We start from the raw sequence: 24,463 nt of genomic DNA, 5'->3' as shown, positions 1-24,463 counted from the left end.
AAGGGGCATCCAGAAGACTGGGGAATTTAGACCTGTTTGTGGAGAAATGGGGCAAATGATGTCTTTTTTGGAGGGCTCTCTGGGAGGGACAGTGGAGAGAGAGGTGTAGTGAATGTGTGTGATTATGTTTTTGTTTTTTGTGTCTATAATTATGTGACCAAATATGGTTATATATTGATTCTGTTTATTAATGTTTTGAGGTTCTTGTTTAATAGATTAATCAATAAAAATACGTTAATCACAAAAAACAAACAAATGGCCAGAGACGTAACAAAGAGCAACCTAATAATCAAGTAGTGAAACAACAGATCAGCTGAAAAAAATTAAATACTATAATTTGAAATGGGTGCAATTATATTCTATTGGCAGCTCCTCTGCAGTCGTGTCATCAGGGATGGAAGTTAAGTGTTCCCACCTTGAACACAAATTGCACTGCACCTAGTGAATTAAATCAACAATACATCAAACCAAGTTTATACTTGAATCTATGTGTCATTTACCATGGTAAAGCTGTCAGAGATATCATTGCATGGGTTTATTTTGTTACAGGCTGTGCAGAGGGCATTAAAATTACCTTGTGGGATAAAGAGATGGGTATTTACCAAAAATACTTTATCACTACGATCCACTTTATCAATACATTGTGCTTGGTTATGGAACCTTGAGAATAAAGGACATTAGCAATGTCAAGTATATGCTGCTGAAGAATACAAAAAGGACTTCTACAGACCATCATATCAGTCTCCAGAAATGACTTTAAAAGGCGATTGTGAATTTTACGGCAAATAAACTTACCGATATGCTCAATTAATTAGGTAATCCTCTGCAAACTAACAAAAAAAAAGGTTAAGCAAGAACATTATTATATATAATGTAAACCAAATCTTTGCTGATTTTTTAAATACTTTGTTTCCCTACTTTTAAAACTAAGGCTCCACAGCTGCTCCCATTCATCCGTTGCTCATGTTGTAAACTATGTGTAATCCAAGACGCAAGCATCAGATTGTGACTTTCCATGTTTAAAAATGCAACCTTTAAAAGCAAATATTTTATATTTGAGAGCACAGGTAAATTATGATAGACACCTATAAATGATTTTGCTTCTTCATTTTTCTGCCTCAGTAACTCAGTTTAGGTTTCACTGACCAATATGAAAGTGGTCTTGGACTTACAAGACCACTTTTAATAATACTAACACCTATTATTACATGGCTGTCTGGAATCCTCAATTCTGATTGTTCAATGGCAATCTAGTGGTCTGATATCTCCTTGTAACCGCCTGAGAAAGACATATCAGACCGGTCACCCGGGTACTGCACGCCATCTTTACGGCTTGTCAGACCTTTGCATTCTCTACAAGTAAGCTGATAAAATATTTTCATCTCAAATTAATGTTTCATGTGCATTTATTAATTCATTTGGCAAGTAGTCTTATAACAGGCTTATAACAGTCTTATAATTTCATAAAATTCACAGCAACAAAACTTAGAGGTGGATTCAAGCAGTTCAACTACATATTTGTTCTCACATCATTTCAACGCAGATCAATGTTTCATGAACATGTATTTGTTTATTTGCAAGTAGTCTTGTAAAACGCGGAATAATTAAGAGTCAGATGGCCACACTGGTGACTTCTTCTGTGGAAAGGAACACTGGAAGAGTGTCATCCAGGTGGCTTTCAGAGGATACAGCTACCAGGCTACCTATGAAAACCTCTGAATCATGAGACCAATTAGGTCCACAACAGCTGAATGGGCGCTGGAGCTCCCATGATTACAGTCTTCAGCTGTACTCAATGGTTCGGTCTCTGATTCATTTAAAACTGGCTTCTCCTGGTGCTGATCAGAATAATCTGTCTGTCTCTGCTGCCCTCCTTTAGTGTCACCATGTCTGTCCATCTTGTTGTCCTCCTCTGTGTCAGATTCTACTTTGCAGCATTTTGTTCTTAGGTAAAAACGCAAAATCCCACATTTTGACATTGTGTACAACTCACCAACAGTAGTGGTCTCATCAAGTTCTGTTTCCTTAAAGTCATAAACATTGTGCATGAAGTCTTCCCATTTTCCTTTTTTTGATTCACCATGTGGAAAAAACAGTTCTTTTGCATGAGACATAAGGTCTTTTTTGGATGAATCCTTGGTTACGTCAAGTACCCTGGTGCCCCCACCAGAACGCTTCCTCACTTGTTTTCCCTCATGGATCCACCCCAACTCAATTTTCCTTGAAGTCTTCAAAGCATTTTTTGATGGATCAGCTCTTACTTTTCTTGCGGTCCAAGGTTCCTGTTCAGAATTCTCACTATGGCTTGATGTTGATGTCCTTATTCTCTTTCGCAGTTTTTCAAGAAGGGACATCTTTGAGCTGTTGTCTTCTTCTCGTTTTTGTTTGTCCAGGCAGTATTGCCTCGTAGTAATCCTGTCCCCATACACTGGTATATAGCGTGCAAGGTAGGCGTCCTCTATTTCTCTGATAAGTGATGTGTCGATCTGTGAAGACATATTAAAAAATTAGCAGAGCTAGCTTTAAATGAACTGCCAGTTTGTACAGGAGTATTTATACTATTATATACAATGTTGTAATCATGAGTTTTCCAAAAGTATATTTTAACATTCAAATTTCACAATTTACACCAAGAAACATTTAGCCACCTTAGGCAACAATATGATGATGCATCATTACACATTTACTTCCAACAAATAAATGTGATATTTTCTTACCAAAATTCAGTCCTATTTGGTAACACTTTCACCCTGTATAGTGCATTATGTTATGTTATTCATGGATGCTCTTGACTAGTTATTAACTGCAGGGTATTATTATTATTACTACTACTACTATTAGAAGCCCCATCAGTCAACTTCTAATAACTAGTCAAGAGCATCCACAAGACACTTGACCTCATAATTCATTATCAGTCACATCTATAATACTTCATGACTGTAGAGTTAGAAAGCATTGTGTGTGTTTATGAGTTTAGTCATAAAGCATTAAATGTAGTAGAATTCACTATGAATGTGCTCATAATACATATACATATATGTGGTCTTCATAGAAAGTTTAACCAAATAGCAAAAAGAGAAACAAAAGGTAAAAATGTTGCAAACTAAGCAGTCCCGCTGTATTTAGTGCATCATTGTGTCAGTAGTTGGAAACAAGCATTTGTAAATCTGCATGAGAATTTCTGTTTCTCTACAGCTCCAAATCTTTTCTCCACATTCAGAAACTTTAATAGCGTTATATCTTGCAGACTATAAAGGCTAATAGGACTTACAAAACCAGACTTTTTAGTCCACAGATTACACGAGCAGAGCCTTATTACAGCCCAATTTCTAACTTCCTAATGCTAACGTTATTCAATGAATGTGGCTGCTCATTAGTTCAATTGGTTCTAAAAACTTTTATGACGAATACCTTAGCTAACATAATAATTCCTAGGGAAGTATAGACTACTGCAATGAAAGTGGAATTACCATGTCTTGTTGCATCTGGTTGATGTTTTGTTCAGCAACACCTCGCTTTCGGAGAAAATCCCACAGACCATCATGTTGGTGTGGTGTAACAAATCGACAAATTAATAACAAAAAAAGCACAATCATAAAACCGTTATCTACAAACCTTAAATCTACGAGCAAAGACATTTAATCCATTAACTAATACTAAAAAGTTACATTAGAAGTATCATGCTAATTTAACCCATCTGAATGTAATGTTACCTCTCGGTGGTACAGTTGATCACTGAACCGTGGCCTACTGAGATATGCCGCCTTCCAGGTGTTAAAAATGATCTCATAATTACGAGATCTTTTCTCAATATTACGAGATAAGGTGTCTAAAAAAACATTTCTGTGGTGAATGCAATACGCTTCCGTAGCAATGACCTCCAGTTTCTATGCATCTTTCTTTTGTCAGCATCTTCTTTGCCTGGGTCTACAATCATGATCACCTTCTCTGACAACTTGAGAATCTGAGACATTTGTCTTTTGTCCTGTTGTCTTTTTATTTCCTCTCTCTTTCCATTTCTGAGGTAGACTTTCTTCTTTCTTAAAAGGTTGACCTCATTCCCATTCCACTGTTCTGGACTTATCTTCCAGTGTCACCTAGTCAACTTCCAACTCTACGGCTTTCCCTTTCACTGAATGTGACTGATACTTTCCAATTCACTGTACTTCTCATCCAGTCTCACCTGGTCAACATGCAACTCAAGTTGGCCTTGCACTGCTTGCCACTGTTCAGCTAACATTTCTTTTGTGTCCTTCCTTGTATGCTTTACAAGGTTTAAAATGTATGTGGTTTTCAAAATAAGTCCTTCCTGATTTTTTAGTACAACAGTCTTCCCTCTGATAGTGGAAATGGAGTAGGGCCCAGAAAAGTCTGGCTGGATTCTACCCCCTTCCATAATTTTTTTCGTGCATTAAAGAGTAAAATGCTTTTTCTGGGATTTCACTATATTTTCACTTGCCCTTTCTTTAATAAGTTCTATTTGTTCTGCTCTGGTTTCAACAAATGATTCAGAAGTGTGGGGGAGAACAATGTGTGACAGCTAAAAGGTAAAAGAAAATAGTTAGTGTGCCTTTAACATAACTCAGTGTTAAATCATATGCAGAGTAAGCCTATAGGTGCTGTTAGAAACTCAACTAATCATAGCAATGCTATATTTACACCGCTAGGCTTAATGCACAAACCTTTGACAAGTATTACATTTTTTGTTGTTGTCCCACTTGTTTACTATTAATTCTAATCTCATGTAACAATTAATATCTGTGAGTCTTAAAACATTGCAAACATCAATTCAGTCCTTTCTAATATTTTACTCTAAAATGTTATATATGGCTAATTGATACTGACACTAATAACTTTAATTCACATTTTCAATGATGTATTATGTATTTTAAGAAAATGGAAACAGTTCTGTAAAGCTGCTTTGAAACAATGTGTACTGTGAAAAGTGCAATACAAATACATTTGACTTGACATTGACAGACGTATATCCAATGTTTGTCCCACTTGTTTACATTCACTATAATATAATATAGGTTTTACATGACCCTAAAAATTCATTTAACATCACCACATAGACTACTAGCCAATTTAATATATTACGATAGCATAAAAACATGGTTGTTTTTTCATTAATGATGTCTTGTCAGTTACAAAATTCTATAAGTTATTTGTGCTAAACAAAGTTCCATTTGATTAGATTTCAGATATCGTTCTAGAGTATTTAAAAAAACGTATTGTACCTTTTTCGAACACACGTATGCTTCAGTTATGTAAAGGTGGTGTTTAACTGTCAAATTCCTACCACGGATATTTGTATCACAGAAAATGCAGAAATTATTATAATTATTGAGATTTGTATTTACCATAAAATACTATATATAATTGTTTTATTATTGAGCAAGCTTTTACTTACTTTTCTCACCCAAACTCGTGATTTTAAAGGCAAGGTAGCTCACAATTGTGGGCGTGTCTTCAGATATACAATTTCCAAGCTAGAAAACGTCTCGCGCAATCGCAGTGCGTGTGGGTAGCACATTCTGACGCCCGTTTCACACATACTCCGTGTGCAGTGCGTATGCGGTGCGTATTTTTTTCCATACCCATGTTAACAGGTTAGAGCTTTTACACTGCACGCGCATGCAGTCCGTCGATCCGTTCCAGTTGCTCCATCTGGATGACAGAATGCCAAAGGCACACTCAATAACCATCCGTGCCCAAGACAATCTGTAATTGAACATTCTGCGCCATTGTGAAATTTGTTTCCCAGGAAATTGCCTCATCATATATGTCTTCAGGGGAAATACAGCATCTCCCACCATGGTGTATGGCATCGGACCTTGTGCCCCAGACCCTGGCAAAGGGCAGTCTGCAGGCACAGACAACTTTTTGGCCTCCATTGCTCTTCCAAGTGCTGAACCACTATACACTCCTCCATCACTTGTTCTACCAAAGTCACCCACTTGTAGAAAAGTGAATCGGTATTCAGCATCAGTCAGCGCTAAGAGAACAATAGAGAATACAAGCTCCCAGAATTTGCTGGTGACACTAAGGTGACATGTTTTCCATCAATTGCACCTATGCAATTTGGAAAATTCCATTTCTCCCAAAGTTTTGTGGCAATATTTAAATGTATTAAAATATATATGCACTTTTTTCAGTGAATGAATGCAAGCGGAGATGGAGACTACTGAGAGATGCATTTGTAAGGAGTAAAAAGCAAAAGAAAATGCCTAGTGGTTCTGCTGGTGGCACTGTCAAGGAGTGGAAATATGAACAAGTGATGTCTTTCCTGTTGCCACATATGCAGGCCAGAAAGAAGTTTAGTATGTTTGTAATGTTAACAAAGTAACTCAACAATTAATTAGAGGAAACAACAATTGTCTAAAGAAATATGTATTGCTATTTTTGGAATACAGTTATACCGTATGTTTTCAAAATACATAACTAATTTGATGTAATTATATTACATTGTAAATGTTCATTAATAACACCTGCTATTATTTCAGTTCAAAAACAACTTTGCAACTAGAGGATGAACCGGTGGATATGAGTTTGGCTAAGGAGGATGTAGATCCAGAGATATGTCAGCTAAGCGGACCATACAGTCCCCTTACAGTTATACAAAGGCCTGCAACACCTGCGTTGGAAAATATAATATCTTTAACCCCCAAACCACCCCCAGCCACCTCTACTCCTCCATTATCAACACAAATTGCTGACACCCCTGCCCATCCCAGAGTGCAGGCAATAATGAATGAAGGTCGACAGAGACAAAAAAGGAGAAGAGTTGCATCACCAAGTCCAACTGAACAACAGCTTCTTGATATCATCACTCAACCAACAAGTACAGCTCCACCTTGTACCAAGACAGGAGGATGAGATGTTCTATTTTGCCCTCAGTTTAGTGCCTAAACTAAACAGGCTTCATCGAAGGAACCAAAATAGGGTACAAATCCATATCCTCAACTACCTTGCAAATGTAGAATTAGAGGACGAATATCAAAGACATCAAGCAACACAAGCCGGCCCTGTGTTCTCACGCACCCAGCCCCCACAAACCACAGGATTTCAGCCAATCAACCCCACCACCTCCTGCCGTGAACTCCACACCCATCATATGACACCTCCCCCTACTACATCCTACCATCAGCATGGATCAGAACAGGACTCCTCTCCTGTTTATCATCAGTTCCCTTAGTTCTATAAAGTTTTTAGTTGTACACTAGACTTATTTGTTTATTGTGAATTATTATTAGGTTTGCAATTTTTTTTTGCAAACCAAATCTCAGGTTTGAGATTTGAGATTGAACAATTAAAAACATGGTTGAGGGCAGGTGTGGTTTGTTGGGCTCCACTTATGCCCTCTGTATTTTACAACTTTTCTTGCTGTTATCGTTTGCTTGGACTTACAACTTTAAGGTTAATTTGGCCAACTTACCCAATTGTGAACAAACCAAGTTGCATATGTTTGGACATGGACATTGCACATTGTATTTTATCTGGTCATCAAGAGGCCTGAGCGGCAGAAATAATGCCAGCAGGTTAACTGCACGGCAGAGCAGAGTGTATGCGTCTAAAGTTACTGTACACCGGGAACCACTGGATCAGCGCCAAGCCGAAGGACGGAGTACATTTAATCTTGGCCGCTTGTGTGCGGCCGACCGTGGCGGGACCGGTGAGTCACCCCGTCTGATGGATCCGTGTTCGGGGAATGTACCGGGAGTTGCTGTGGCTGCTGGCCGCAGGGCTGTGGTGGCTTAGAGTGATGGCGTGGCCTTTCATTTTCGGTCTGGGGATAGAGTGAGGCACGCTGCTTCATGTGGAGGACCGAACAAGACGCCATTAGTGCGCTCAAATGGCTCGGATAGTCGCGCTGTACAAAAACAAAAACAATATTTATTTTTCCAAACTGTTAATCATGCTAGAGTGCTCTGGGATGTTAAGTGTAAACCAAAAGGTATATTGGGTGGACACTTAAACATTCGCAGCCTAATTTCCAAAAGGGATCAGATCTCTGTACTCCTTATGGACTCAAATTTGGATTATCTTTGTTTAACAGAATCCTGGCTTCACAGTAATGTATCAACTAATATTGTAGCGTGGCCACATAAGGGGATGTTTTATATATGGTTCAATGACTTTAAACTAATTATGTTTGTCATTAATGCCTATTTGTTATATTGCTTTCCCCTGTATTCCTGTTTATCCCTCAGCTTTTGTGTGTTGTTCCCCGTCTCTGTTCACGCGAGATCTTCGCGTGAATTCGTCTTACGTGTTTTCCTGCCACGTAAACAGGAAGTAACTTTCAGTTTCCATTTAAAGAACCGCTATGCCGGTTGTCGGCGCTCATTTGCGAGTACGCACATCATACCACACTCATTCAATTGGATTACGCTGGTGACTGACCTGGAAGCGCTGGGACGCCGTTCCTCTCGGGAAGTATACTTATTTGGCTCGTTGCCAGGATTACTTTTTATCAGAGGACATTGGTCTGTCATCACTTCATCACTTGATCGTGCTCACGGACAATACAAACACCCGGTGAGGCTGATCTGAACACTGTAAATAACTCTGTGCACTCTGGACTTCACTTTTACTTGTATATACACCTTGTTTGTGATTGTTGTAAATATTATTGGTTTGTTAATACACTTGGGTTTATTGGTATTTCATCAGTGTGGATATATTTATTTTCTCCACTCCATTACCTATCAATAGAAACGGTACGGAAGATCCCATAATAGTGTGATACTCAACTTTAGTATTGGAGAGTGTTACATAGTGGTGGCCCGCACGGGGAATTACGTGCTGTTTCTATTGGTTGATAGTGTATCTCTTGTGTTCATAAATATGGAAAACATGACACAAGCAAATGGAGGAATTAATCAGAATTTAAATGCTGATGTAACTGATACTGATGTGCATGATTTAAGTGGTAACTATGATGAAACTCAGGCTGCTGATTTCACTGCGGGCCCGTTTGTTACCAGACGTAACCCGACAGATGAAATGGCATCTGTTCTAAGTTCATTGTATAATTCTGATACTGATGATGATGATGATGAAAGAGAAGTAGTTAATATAAATGTTGTACAGACAATGCAAATAGAGATTGATAAACTCAAGGGGGATTTATTGGCTCTTAATGCAAAAATACAACATAATGAACAGGAATTACAACAGTCTGTAGATAGTTCCCTTAATAGGGAAACTAGTTTCCGGGAGTCAGTGGACGCTAGCTTAGCAGACTTAGAATATCATTTCCAGAGGTCTATAGAGAAGTTGGAGAGAGCGGTGGTTGATTGTTTCCTGCGGAGAGATGCAAGATGGGAAAATCAAATGAAAAAAATAAGATTCACCAGTACCCCATCTCAATCTCAAATACAGCCTTTTTACCCTGCTCCTTCCCCATCTACAGCCAATGCTTTGAAAACTCCCGTACCAGCTACAAGACATAAAGTCCCCCCGGTTAACAGAGGTAACGCTACCTATGACGTCACTGCTGGAGCACAAGTATCTAACCTGGCTCACCCTTCATGTATGCCCAGTATGTCATCTTTCTGTGGGAAACCCCCTATCCGTTTGGAATTTCCTTCCTTCGGTGAGTCTAGCGAGACATCCGACGTACTCCATTTCGTCGAACAGGTCGAAAATTATCTGGCCATTAGACCCCTACCTAGTGTGGAGCTCGTTGGCACCCTGAGTACAGTGCTCAAAGGACCCGCTTTAAGCTGGTGGAAGGCAGAAAAGAACAAAGTAACAGATTGGCAATCCTTCAAAGATGATTTCATGTCTGCTTTTCTTCCAGAGGATTACCTCACTGAAGTGGAGGACAAGTTAAGATCACTGGTGCAGCAACCCAATCAGCGTTTAAGAGATTTCGCCTATGATTACCGAGCCCTCTGCCTCAAATGGAAGCCATCTATCACCGAAGAGGAGATGGTGAGCCGTATTCTCAATAACATCAACCCAAGGGTTGCGGGCTGTCTGAGAGGGACGGTGAAAACAGTGGAACAGCTGGTGAAGGTGGGATCTATGGTGGAGAAGGAGTGGATGGGAGCAAAAGATTACTGGCAGAAAGTGGGTACATTGAACAGCAAAGAAACAACAAATAAAAGACCACCTGAACGCCATACCTCAAAAAATCTAACAGGAGTATCCATTGCTCAACCCCACCCAATGATATCCCTTCTAGTAGTGCCTATAACTATAAAAGGACTAGAAGTGAAGGCGGTACTGGATACAGGGAGCACATACACCCTTATTCAGGAAAGCCTGTGGAGACATTTAGGAGGGGAAACAAAACCTGACACTCCAGGCCTTCTTCAACGGTTCATTATGGCTGATGGAAAAATGCACCAGGCGATCAACAGGAAGACAGTCTGTTATGACTGGCATGACAAGATATGCAGGTTGGACACCTATGTTATGAAGGATGCTCACCTGGCCTTTCCCCTTATAGCTGGTCTGGACTTCCTGAGAGCCGCTGAAGCCATAGTGGACGTGGGACACTGGAGATATGGTCTGAAAATGGGCAAAGGATATGTTTATCATCCATTCCTAACTGCACTTATAAATCCGATGCTGTCTTCACATCCGATGGGTGAAAACATAGGTACGACCGCTGCGGTGAGTCTATATTATGCCTTACCTCCAACCTGCAATCCTCCCACATATGACTTACCCACACAAGTTGTTCCCAGCTGGGACTCCGACAATCAGGAGGAATTGAAAAAGCTGATGGAAAATTGGCCTCATACCACCTCTCAAGTTCTGGGAAAAACATCGGTGGAACAGCACAAAATTACACTGTCCGATGAAATGCACATGAGATCCAGAGCTTATAGGGTCTCCCCATTTAAGAAGAAGATTATTGATGCACAAGTGGAACAAATGCTACGAGACCATATCATCGAGCCTTCTTTCTCTCCCTGGTCATCACCTGTAGTCCTGGTCCCCAAACCTGATGGTTCCTACAGGTTCTGTGTGGACTATAGGAGGCTTAATAGTAAGACCATACCTGATGCTTATCCAATGCCAATTATCCATGACATCTTGGAATCCATGGAAGGCGCCTCCTGGTTCAGTACATTGGATCTGCAGTCAGGGTACTGGCAGGTTGAAATGGAGGAAGGTAGTAAAGCCAAAACAGCCTTCATCACCTCCCAAGGTCTATTCCAGTTCCGCTCCATGCCTTATGGATTACGGAATGCCGCTGCCACCTTCCAGAGGCTGATGGAGAAGGTCCTAGCAGAGTTGAGAGGGAAGATTTGTTTCGTGTACATTGATGACATCATAATCTATTCAAGGTCTTTACCAGAACATATACAACATCTGAACACCATCCTGCAACGACTAAACCAAGCATCACTTACTCTGAACATGAAGAAGTGTCACTTCTTTAAGAAGCAGCTGAAGTTTCTTGGACATATATTCTCAGAGAGGAGTGGAGGTCGATCCTGAAAAGACCAGAGCGGTTGCTGACTATCCTCCTCCCAAAGACATTAAAGCCCTCCAACACTTCTTGGGATTAGCCGGGTGGTACCACAAGTACATTCCCCATTTTGCCGACATCACAGCTCCCTTAAACAATCTAAAAAAGAAAGGAGTTAAATGGGATTGGACGCCTGAGTGCCAAACCAGCCTGGAGAATATAAAACAAATATTACAAAACCCCCCAGTATTGATGCAACCTGACCTCAATCAACCTTTCCAGGTTCATACAGATGCCAGTGAGGTGGGCTTAGGAGCCATTATTACCCAGCAAACTTCTGAGGGGGAACGGGTAATAGCATACGCATCACGAACATTGCGTGGACCTGAACTGAATTATTCAACGGCTGAAAAAGAGTGTCTAGCTGTAGTCTGGGCGGTGGAAAAATGGAGACATTACCTGGAAGGAAGACAGTTCGACATCTATAGCGACCATGCTGCCTTAACTTGGGCCTTCAACAGTCCTAAAACCTCCTCTCGGCTGACCCGGTGGACTCTTAGGTTACAGCAATTCATCTTCCAAGTACATCACAGAAGAGGATGTCTGAACCTGGGACCAGATGCCTTGTCACGAGTCTGTGAAGCTCCTGAAAGTGAAGGTGTGCCCTGTCTAGCCATAATAAAATCAAAATGTGCCTCTGACATACCCCACACGTTACAGGAAATCTCACAAGCACAAAGACATGACAATACGGTGTCTCTCCTCCAACTGGCCCAAAAAACCAGAAAGGTTCAAGAAAACCAAATAACCTTTGAGGTCCACCAGGGGGTGCTATATCGCCAGGTTCCTGTCAAGAACAATGGAAATAAATTCCAACTGGTTGTTCCTCAGGTATTAATTCCTGGTTTCTTACATTACTTTCATGATAACCCACTGGGAGGACATCTGGGACGACTAAAAACACTGCTGAGGCTCTTGGAGGTGGCGTGGTGGCCTACTGTCCGTAAGGATGTCTGGCAGTATGTCAAAGGATGCGATACCTGTCAAAAATATAAACACGAAAATACCAAACCAAGTGGTTTCCTACAGCATACACAAGTGACAGAACCAGGTCACACTTGGGGGATGGATTTCATGGGACCTTTCCCGACCAGTAAGAAACAAAACGCTTACTTACTGGTGTTAGTCGATTATTATACCAAGTGGGTAGAGTTGTTTCCCCTTCGAGATAGTAAGACCCCTAGGATTGTCAAAATTCTCAGGGAAGAGATCTTTACCCGATGGGGGGTGCCAAAGTACCTCATTTCTGACCGGGGAGCCCAATTCACCTCCAATGTGCTCGCAGAGCTATGCAGGTCCTGGGGAAGCATCCAAAAACTTACTACCAGCTATCATCCTCAGAAAAACCTGACAGAAAAAGTAAACAGGACGTTAAAAACAATGATTGCGTCATATGTGGGACAACATCATGAGAGATGGGACCAGTGGTTGCCTGAATTAAGATTAGCTATCAACACAGCACATCAAGAAACTACAGGTAAAGCACCTGCTGAATTAATGATGGGCAGACAGCTACATGGTCCACTGGAGAGGTTAATCTTCAAAAACCCCACTCCTGACCAAACCTCATATAATATAATGGAAAGACAGAACATCATGGCAGAGGAGGTAAAGCTCCGAGTAGGGGTGCAACAAGCCAGACAAGCTAGGTATTATAATGCCCGACGGAAAGATGCGCAGTTTCAGCCAGGTGATCTAGTCTGGATTAAAACTCACCCTCTCTCGTCTGCCTCCAATAAATACTCTGCTAAGCTAGCGCCCAAGTGGGAGGGTCCAGCTTAAGTAATAAAAAAAATGGGGCCAATAAATTACACCGTTCGCTGGGGAGACCCATGTAAAACAGACATTTTAAATGTGGTTAACCTGAAACGCTGGTACAGACGATCTCCTCCTATGCCGAAGGCTGGGGGGTGGGGGATCTATGTAGCGTGGCCACATAAGGGGATGTTTTATATATGGTTCAATGACTTTAAACTAATTATGTTTGTCATTAATGCCTATTTGTTATATTGCTTTCCCCTGTATTCCTGTTTATCCCTCAGCTTTTGTGTGTTGTTCCCCATCTCTGTTCACGCGAGATCTTCGCGTGAATTCGTCTTACGTGTTTTCCTGCCACGTAAACAGGAAGTAACTTTCAGTTTCCATTTAAAGAACCGCTATGCCGGTTGTCGGCGCTCATTTGCGAGTACGCACATCATACCACACTCATTCAATTGGATTACGCTGGTGACTGACCTGGAAGCGCTGGGACGCCGTTCCTCTCGGGAAGTATACTTATTTGGCTCGCTGCCAGGATTACTTTTTATCAGAGGACATTGGTCTGTCATCACTTCATCACTTGATCGTGCTCACGGACAATACAAACACCCGGTGAGGCTGATCTGAACACTGTAAATAACTTTGTGCACTCTGGACTTCACTTTTACTTGTATATACACCTTGTTTGTGATTGTTGTAAATATTATTGGTTTGTTAATACACTTGAGTTTATTGGTATTTCATCAGTGTGGATATATTTATTTTCTCCACTCCATTACCTATCAATAGAAACGGTACGGAAGATCCCATAATAGTGTGATACTCAACTTTAGTATTGGAGAGTGTTACAATATGATAGACATAGCTGGATATCAATGTTTCAGAAAGGACAGAGATGTAGGCAAGGGGGGAGGAGTTTTAATATACATAAAAGATACATTTAAATGTCATACAGTTGAATTGAAAACCCCTCTGGAATGTTTAGCTTTGAATGTAATTTTATCATCTACAATGAATTTTAATATTGTTGTTCTTTATAACCCACCTTCTCAAAACATTACTTTTTATGATGAAGTAAGTATTGTAGCTAAACTACTTGATTCTTATAATGAGACTATATGGTATGGTGATTTTAACATGAATTGGTCTGACAAAAATGGTAAACAAAAATTAAAAACAATCATGACAAAATTTAATTATCTACAAATGATTAAAGGGCCCACTAGGATCACAAGGCAGACCAAAACACTTATTGATATGGCTTTTACTAATAAACCAGAACGTATAACAAGGATGTACAATTTGATAACAGGTCTCTCAGATCACAACATGATTCTGACAGCTAGAAAACTGACTAGAAAGAGGCTACAGTATTTTGGCAAATCTGGTTGTGATAAATTAACATTTATCATTCCTGAAGCTAAAACTGTGTAGTTTGAAAGAGAACTTAATAACTTAAATTGGGAACAGATCATGGCTGTGAATGATGTAGACGAGTGTTGTAATTCTATGACTACAGCTATCTCAGGACTAATAGATACATTTATAAAACAAAAATATGTAGTCAGAAAGAAACCACTATACCATGGATAAGTAATGAATTCAGAAAGCTTATGAACAAGAGAGATTTGGCTCTGAAAAAATCATTATGCTCAACTGAATACTGATCTGTTAACTTACAAATGTTTAAGAAATAAAGTGGTACTAGAACTACGTAAAGCAAAGGTTTCCTATTATACTCAACTTATAGGTAATGCTAAGGGCAATAATAATTCCATTTGGAGACATTTAAACAACCTGACTAATAAAACAAATAAACACAAAGGGATAAAGGAACTTAACATAAATGGAAAGAACATGAATAATAATGCCACTATGGCTAATGAGTTAAATTCATATTTTGTGCAATCAGTAGAAGAACTAACAAAAGATTTTGAGTCTATAGATTTCAATTATTCAACTGGAGTTACTTCTGCAGATTCCTTTTATATTACAGAGGTTACGGAGACAAAAATTGCAGAAATTATTAATAAATTGTCAAATTCCAAATCAAATGATATCTATATGATGAATAGTTGCTTTTTAAAAAAATATAGAACTGTGTTAGTCAAACCACTGACACATCTTGTCAATCTTTCTATAAGAACGTGTACATTTCCTTTAGGATGGAAAAAAGCAGTCATTGTGCCAGTATTTAAATCAGGAAGTCAGGACTCTGTGTAACTATCGTCCCATATCTATTTTACCTATTTTATCTAAAGTAATTGAGAAAGTTTTATCAGCACAATTGGTTGACTATTTAGAAGCCAGTCAGTTCCTCCACCCACAGCAGTTTGGCTTTAGATCGGGTTATTCAACTGAAATTGCAAACTGGTGTTTTATTGAAAATGTGAAAAAATCCCTAGATAGGGGTGATGTGGTGGGAGCTGTATTCCTTGATCTTAAAAAGGCTTTCGACACAATCAACCATAGCTTGCTCTTAACTAAAATGTCATCTTTTAATTTCTCTACTGAGGCAGTACATTGGTTTGCGTCCTATCTTCAGGCTAGAGTACAGTGTGTTAAAGTTGCCCAAGAAAAATCCTCATTTTTGAACATCAAATTGGGCATACCACAGGGCTCCATACTTGGTCCTTTGCTGTTCAGTCTTTTTATAAATTACTTACCATTGAACTGTTCAGGTGCCAGTGTCCAGCTCTATGCAGATGATGCAGTTCTTTATGCACCCGCTAAGTCACCAGAGCTGGCTGCTGATGTACTTACTGTCTGCATTTATGGCTGATGTCAGACAGTGGCTCAATCAAAATCAGTTGGTGCTAAATTTTATAAAAACAGTCTCCATGTGTTTTTCTATTAAGAAACTTGATCTTAGTGAAAGATTTAAAATTAACTTACAAAATGGAAAAATTCTATCTGTTACAGAATTGAAATATCTTGGATTGTTCATAGATTCAACTTAAATTTGCTAAACATATAAAGAAAATTTCTAAAACAATACAAAGGAATCTTAACTGTTTTAAACTGATCAAAAATTACATACCAAACCTGGCAGCCCTGCTGTACATGCATGCAATGGTCTTTTCGCATATTTCATACTGCATGACAGTTTGGGCGCAAGCAGCCCCATCTGCAACAAAACACATTGGTTCACTTTACAATCGAGTAATACAAATTATGGAAAAGAAACCAATCAGTTACCATCACTGTTACATCCTCGAGAAATATAATACATTAAGCTTTGAAAGCTTTAGTAATTTATGTTTTTTTTTAATTTTCAAGTGTATTAATAATTTAGCACCTGAGCCACTTAGTAAATTTATTCAAATACAGAACAGCAAAAGAGTTACCAGAAGCAGCACAAATCATAACTGTCAATACCATACTGTAGGACAAGCTTTGCACAGACAGCCTCTTCTGTTAAGAGCAGCAGACTCTGGAATTCGTTACTATCTGACATTAAGGTCATATATGACTTGAAAAAGTTCACTTCCAGGATTAAGTTGTGGCTAAAGGCAAACCAAAACTGTAACCATTTTTAACTATTGTTATTTTTCTGTCTGTGTGTGTGTGTGTGTCTGTGTGTGTGTCAGTCTGTCGGTCTGTGTGTGTGCGTGTGTGTGTTTGAAGAAATGTGAATATTTTTATTTTTATGTATTGGTTTTATAATGTACTTAAAAATGCCCAACCAGGGACAAGAGTTGAAAATTAGCATTAGCTATAAACTCTATATGCTGCGCATCAGTTACAGGCTTTGTATTGTAACTATGTTTGACTGTATGGTCCCTGTTAAATAAATAAATAAATAAATAAATAATATTTGTTCATTTAAATTATTTTTATTTAAGTTATTACTTTAATGTTCTTTTTAAGGTCTAAAGTGAAGTTCTCTTACTAATATGTAAAAGGTTTTCCCATATATGCATGACTGAGTTGTAATGTCTGTTTATTGTACTTAATAGAAATATTTGAATATGTTTTTCTTTATATAAATATATATTATATTTGAAAATGCAACAATTAAAAAAAAAAAAGTAATTATATATATATACACATAGTACACTGGTTGAAAATTCCACTTTTGTTGTATTTTCTAAATGTGACTAGTAAAATAATTAAAAATATATATATTTTGAAACAAATATTATATGTATTAATTTCTACATGTAATTAATGTGTACTTTATCTGTCCTGACCTCAGTGTAACAGCAAGCCTCTGCTTGGGTTCGATGCTCCAACTAGAGAAAGAACATGATCCATCTGCTCGGCACTCATCCGAAAGTACTTCAGGTGCCGGTCACTGTAAAGTTGAAGTTCTGAGACGAGATGGTAATAAGAACCAAATTCTCTCCTGTGCTGGTTGACAGAGTGAACCCAAATGCGTCTCGTTCTTCTCCTTCTTAGCAACAGATATAACGCGATAGCTTTTCTTCAGTCAACAACTCGAACTACATGTAAAACAAAGAATTACAATGAATTTTCATACTGTTTCAATGCCTTAAACAATGTCAAAGTTTTTTTTACACATTCCTTACACATTTTTGATTTTGTGGCACACAGAAACTGCGGATCAGTAGCGCACTGCAAACGCAGCATACGTGAAAGCACTAGCACGTGCTGCTCCTGTACCGCACACGCACCGCACACGCACCGCACACGCACCGCACACGGAGTATGTGTGAAACGGGTGTGAGAGGTAGGTCAGATTGTCAGAACACTGGCACGACACCTGTCCTGTCCAAAACATTCACAAGCGCACACATTTGAATCGTGCTGTACATGCAACCCAAATATTTATCTCAATTAACTGCAGCCGTTGCTGTTTAATACTCACACTAGGACATAAAGTTGTTTTTAATGTATGTGCTGTATGTTTACAGAATGACATAGGTATGTCAGATGGTATCTTTTTTATTATCTCAGCATTTTACCAGCACTAGTACAAGTACATGAGCACTTTTCTGGACCCATTTTTACATTCTGAAGGTTGTAGTTAGCCGCCAGTACACAGACTAACTACAGGTCATATTTTTCCAGTATGTCATATGTAGCCTACAGTAGCCTATAATATTATTTTAGAAGGGGAAAAAAAAAAAAAAAAAATCGCAAAAATCTGCCAAAACTATATATTTACATTCCAAAGGTTGTAGTAGGTTCCTAGTGAGACGCTTGACTTACTACAGGTGTTTTAAATTATTTGACAAATAACATCCCTTAAATGATTTACCACAGGTTTTATATTTTTTTCCCAATATTATTCTATGTAGGCTATAAAGTACTCAATACATTTAGAAATACATGCTACATACATGCTGCGTTATGATGCTTTACGTTCTGCAGATGGCAGCAAATGAACACATACAGCCGTTATCCTGTACTCCTGTTGGATGCAGCGTCGACTCTCCTCCGTCAGTGTAATCCCGTCTATACAGCCGGCCGACATGGCGACTGCGAGGACGTTTATATGCTCCAGAACAACCTGCATCTGAAGCGGCTCTCAGCGCTAATCACAATCACCATTTCTAGCAGTTGCTTTCGGGCAAGAGCACGTAGTGGATAACGTGGATTTATAACTCGGGTAAGTGCCTGGATTTCTTCTCTCATTCACAGGGCTCTATGCTTGGAAGAGATTAAGGGGTAAATCTAGCCACAGATTTGAGCCTGAGAACTGCCGTGACATCGCTAAAGCGTTTATTTCCATTTTTTCAGTCAGACGTGACTCTTGTGAAAACCCAACGTGAGAAAGACTGATTGGACTGAGTGAGAAAGACCTTGACATTGACCTGTTCTGTGCTTTGTTCAGATCACACCATATCTACATAGCACGCGTGTTGCGACTTAACCAGATCGCTCCCATTGTTATCAACGGAGCTCTATGCTGTACACTACACGCGCTCTTTGCGACGCGACGCGCTTAGGTGACGACCGCCACTTTTTACTTGAGGCGCTTTATTTACCCCGCCCGTTTCAGTTATAAGTGTATTGTCAAATATGATGAAGTTCAGATGTGTCAATTGACTGCCATGGTGTTTATTTGTAGCTATATATTGAAATAACTTATATTGTAAATCAAATATATTTCCTGATCTTTTGTTTCTGTGTTTACTCAGTTGTAGTAATAATACGTGAAACATAACCTTTATGAAACATCCATTTTTATAACAGTGGGTGAGATTTATTTTGATCTTATTTTATTTTCATTTGACTGTGGCTAGTCTGGAGTTCAAAGCTGATTGGTCCGTATTCAGTGAAGAACGCTCTGATGTGACGTGCAGCTTCAAGGCGACGCGACGTCGATCAGTGCAAGTGTGAATACAACGTAGAGAAGCGATGCGCAGCAACACAAAGGAACCGTCCTACATTTAATTCAGTTTGTCTGACAGAGGTATTAAAGATAGATATAGGGTTCAACTTTATATTAATAAAGTGTACATACCAGGACAATAGTTATAGAGCCAATCTGTCAATTTATGCAAATAATTTTGAGACAGCATGCTTGTTTTGAGTAACAGATTAAGATAATGCTTATTCAAAATAACCCTAAAAAAAGGATGCACCATTTTAATTTTCTTTCCATTTCAAGCACATTTTACATTTCATAACATCTATAAACAAATGAATCTCCATTATGATTGGATCAGTCAATGTGAGACACTTTGAATATTCTTCATAACACATCTATACATTTTTATATATATAATCACCTTGAACAAAATAATATATATTTTATTCTGAATAACTTTGATTAAATATTAGATCAGATTACCACAAAATCAGCCTTTAGAGACCACACACAATGAACTGAAAATGAATATTTTTCAGTGTACAGTGACAAACAGGTGTTTAGGAAGTGCTGTTGTAGTTTTTCACACTGTTTAGTGTTTTGAGAAGAAAATTAAATCAAAGGAGCCTTTTACCCCATGGGGCCTTTAGACACGTTAGACACTAAAATTGCTAACATTTTGATTGATTCCTCTACATATTTTATTTATTTGTTTGTCAGGGACAAAACACATTAATCAAACTTCCCATTGATGTAAATTTGCCTGATTTAGCCAAAATGTCTCATTTTCATCTAGTGGGCAGGCTAATGTCAAAGTAATAAAAAAAAAAATACATTCAAATATTCAGACTATACATAATTTAAAAATGCCCATAACAACCAAAACTAGAGGTCGACCGACATAGGATTTTGCCAATACGATAACTAAGTTGGGAAGACCAGCCCATAACCGATTAATCAGCTGATAGTTTTTAAAATTGATACTTAATTAAAAAACAACATTTAAAAGAGGGATGCACCGATACCACTTTTCCTCTTCCGATCCGATTACGAAAATATCAGTGTCGGCCAATACCGATCCGATACCAGTGTTGTTTTTTGCATAATCAGTTTAGAATACCTTAACATTATTGTGTGGAACTAATTGGGAGTATTCTTTAATATGTAAAGAAACACAAACCTCTAACTGCACATTATTTCATAATAAATTTATAGATTATTAAGAAACACTTAATTATTAACTAGTATAATATATCAGCAAAATTAACAGTAATCCAGCGTTCTTTCAATTTAATTGTAAGATATTAGTCCAACTTTCATTCACTCTTTTTATTTTTAGGAACACATTCAACTTATATATTGTTATAAATTGTAAACAAATACTAATGATGACAATAATAATAATAATAAATAGTTATTCATATTATTTACTTAATTTTAAATACAACAGTAATAAATTGAAATCGTGGACTTTTTAAACCTTCACGCTTTTATTTTGACATTCTGAAGTCTCCACTAAATCCTGTGTGTGTCTGTCTGTAGGCGAGTTCACAGTAGTTTAATTCGCTTCTTATTCCAATTCTGGTCAAATGCTCCTCCGGTGCCGTTCTAAATGCATATAAGTTAACCAAACTATTGAGCATCTACATTTGAGATGCTGCTCTTGAGTAGCGCTGAAATATTGAACACCGCGTGAAGGCTAAAACTAGCCGCGAGTGTGTGTAAACCGAGCAGTACCATTCACTAATGTATTCAAAATATATTTACTTATTAAATGCAGCCTTTTGTGATTCACAGAGCTATCACACATCTTCAAATGGCTGATCACTTCTGGTGAGGTGTCTTTAACCCTCTGGGGTCGACGGACGCGCCGGCTCGTCCTGCTGGATATTTTCGTCATTACAGCGGAAACGACTTAAAATACTAAGTGTAAGACATCATTAGAGACTATAAAGGGTCTACTTTTATTTGTGTACACTCACAATAACAACAAAATCTTGTGCTTTTGTAAAATAAAGAAAATAAAAAGGGTGAGCTTTCAGCAGTCTCTGTGTTCACGAGCATATTTCAGAAACACGTCACAAAAATGAACTGAAACTCTGCGAATACTTATCACACAAACATGAATCATATGTCTAAAGAAAGCTTAAAATATCTACTTTTAAATAAAACAATTCAAATTTAAAACAAATATTCTCCTGCAATGTAATCTGTATGAAACATAGCGATGTACAGTTTCTCCTGGCTCAGCTCATTTATCCCTGATGTGATCACACCCATGGGCAGAGGACGCTACTCATACAGTAATGTGCTGAGATGATCAAATCAAAGGTTGAATGCTGTTTTGGCTAAAGCAGGTATTTAAATTGTATGCTGTATGATATAAATATGATATATAATATGATATAAAAATAATATGAATGTTTAGATTATATTTTAAGTAGTGTTTATGCTGCCTCATTATCATCAACAAAGCTTGTGCTTGCAAATATGTGTTCAGGTGTAAATGAGTAAAATGCACTTTAAATATGCCCATATTAGAAAATCAGCATATTATAATGATTTCTGAAGGATCATGTGACAAATTGCATTTTACAATATATTCAAATAGAAAACTGTTCTTTTAAATTGTAAAAATAGTTCACAATATCACTGTTTTTACTGTATTTTGGATCAAATAAATGCAGTCTTGGTGAGCAGAAGAGACTTCTTTTAAAAGGTAGTGTAGGTCTAAAATTAAGTAAAGTCTTTATGTAAAGAAAATGTATATATAGTCAGATTACTTCTTTTAACTTAAAACTTTATTTTGATCATTAAGTCTCCTCACATTCATTCTCTATCTGTCACATTAGGGATGGGCGATATCTTATCGTTTGCGATATATCGTTGAAAATTCTCCTCACGATAAAAATGTGTCTCCTCACGATAATAACGATTAGTGATGTGTCGTTCATGAACGATTCGTTCATTTTGAACGAATCTTTAATATGACTCGGGACTACCAAGTTGTCTCAGAGAGTGATTCGTTCATTTTGTGTTGACCGCGCATGCGCGCAACATCGCATAAGGTACATGAAGTCATAAATGATTAGTTCATCTTTCGCGAGTCTTCGGGTTCGGCCGGGTCCGAGTCTTTCGTTCTTCCTGTCAGTCCCATAGAGACTATGCTGCTCTCAGTACCGGAAAGAGAAATGATTAGTTCGTCTGGTTCGGTTTCGGCCGGGTCCGAGTCTTTCGTTCTTCCTGTCAGTCCCATAGAGATGCTGTCAGTACCGGAAAGAGAAATGATTAGTTCGTCTCTTCGGTTTCGAGTCGTTCGTTCTTCAAGTCAGACTCACAAACCCATAGCACTATGCAGAGACAGAAATGATTAGTTCATCTTTCGAGTCTGAGTCCTTCGTTCTTTTGTCACGTGACAGCTGGTATCTCGCATCAAATAAAACATTAGATTCGTATTATTGACTGCGTCTGAATGTACATTGTTTTATATGTTGAGAATTAACATACAATTATCAAAATATATGTACAATAAACATCATCTGAAAAATAAAAAAGGTCCATCTTATTATTGTCCCTGTCCATCTCTTTTTTATTGTTAATATGTTTTTAGTTTTTATTATTATTATTGTTATTAGGATATATATATATATATATATATATATATATATATATATACACACACACACACGCTTATATATATATATATATATATATATAAACGTATATGTATATATACACACACACACGTACACATACACACACACACACACACACACACACACACACACACACACACACACAATGTGTGTTTGGTTCAAACAAGAGTTTAGCCAATGGTTGAGATGAATTGCAACTGTCACTCAAGGCTGTCACCAAGGGGATAGTGACCCTTTCACACCCATCCCCCATTGTTTTGCGCAAGGTGAGGAGCAGAGAAGAGACAGATCAGGACAATGTTGAGCTCTAGAAAAAGGAGTGATGTTTGGACTCATTTTGTTGCAACTTCGGCCACTGAGGCAGAATGCAACATCTGCAAGAAAAAATTTTCTACTAAAGGAGGAAGCACTTCAAATTTGAGAAGACACTTGAAAAGCTCACATCCAACTGTGCTGTTAGCACAAGTTAGAACAGAGATTGAAGATGGTGGCCCTGCAGCAGCTGGAGCTGTGTGCATGCAGTCAGTGAGTGCATTGGCTGCTGTGTCACACCACACGGCCCACACACAGACACTGACGAGTCGACATCGACAACTAAGTATTTTTAACGTTTTGAAGTTCGAACCCGATGACACAAGAGGCGGAGAAAAAGGAGGTGAGGTGAACTAACTGCAATAGCTTAAACTTAAGACCCAATTAATAAATTAACATTTCGGTTTCTTATAAATTGGCTTTGGCTGCATTACCCTATAGTTTATTTTTATTTATTTATTTCAAATTGAATCAACATTTTCGTAAGTAGACTACTTGATGTTTTGGGCTATTTAACATGACATGTAATTATATTCTGCTGAAATGAACGAAATGACTCGAAAAAAGATTCGTTCATTTTGCTGAACGAGACTCAAAGATCCGAGTCAGTAAAATGATCCGAACTTCCCACTACTAATAACGATAAGTCTAGTTGATGACGTAGTTTTGTGCGCGCGCGCGATTCACTGTTCACGTGCAGGATTCACTGTTCACGTGCGGACATTCTCTGTGCGGAGTGAAAACAAGCATGGCGGAAGGCGGACGTGAGGCTGAGGAGGAGCTTGTTGTTAAGCGAGGAGCTACCTCCACGTGGGCCACTTGCAGATGGTGAAAGCAATCCCCTTACGTGGTGGAAGGTACATGAGGTGAATTTCCCTAACATCAGTCGTTTGGTGAAAAAGTACTTGTGCATCACCGCCACTAGTACACCCTCAGAGAGGGTGTTCAGCGCTGCTGGAAATG

At 38.5% G+C, this 24,463-nt stretch overlaps 2 protein-coding genes across 2 annotated transcripts in view; one reads left to right on the top strand and one right to left on the bottom strand.

Moving 5' to 3' along the window:
- Positions 1-1,406: 1,406 nt before the first annotated feature.
- Positions 1,407-5,198, bottom strand: LOC127658703 (uncharacterized). The gene is made up of 2 exons (XM_052148138.1): positions 3,471-5,198; positions 1,407-2,486 (listed from the first exon to the last, which is right to left on the bottom strand). The coding sequence occupies exons 1-2, from the start codon at positions 3,636-3,638 to the stop codon at positions 1,704-1,706; spliced, it is 951 nt and encodes a 316-aa protein (XP_052004098.1). The 5' UTR covers positions 3,639-5,198; the 3' UTR covers positions 1,407-1,703.
- Positions 5,199-18,580: 13,382 nt separating this feature from the next.
- Positions 18,581-24,463, top strand: part of LOC127658604 (FERM, ARHGEF and pleckstrin domain-containing protein 1) — a 102,136-nt gene continuing 96,253 nt past the window's right edge. Inside the window, 1 exon segment of the mRNA XM_052147979.1 lies at positions 18,581-18,827. The gene's annotated coding sequence lies outside the window, so the exon portion shown is untranslated.

The sequence above is a fragment of the Xyrauchen texanus genome, chromosome 18, assembly GCF_025860055.1.
Source record: "Xyrauchen texanus isolate HMW12.3.18 chromosome 18, RBS_HiC_50CHRs, whole genome shotgun sequence".
NCBI classification, from domain to species: Eukaryota; Metazoa; Chordata; class Actinopteri; order Cypriniformes; family Catostomidae; genus Xyrauchen; species Xyrauchen texanus.
Note: the sequence above shows the minus strand (reverse complement) of the source record. Positions and strands in the feature narration are given on the sequence as shown.

What these genes read in the sequence shown, in the direction of transcription:
- LOC127658703 (XM_052148138.1), bottom strand. Translation starts at nt 3,638, where the DNA reads ATGTCTTTGCTCGTAGATTTAAGGTTTGTAGATAACGGTTTTATGATT. An exon ending in ACCAGATGCAACAAGACATG is followed by an intron (nt 2,487 to 3,470) that starts GTAATTCCACTT and finishes ATGTCTTCACAG; the next exon opens with ATCGACACATCACTTATCAG.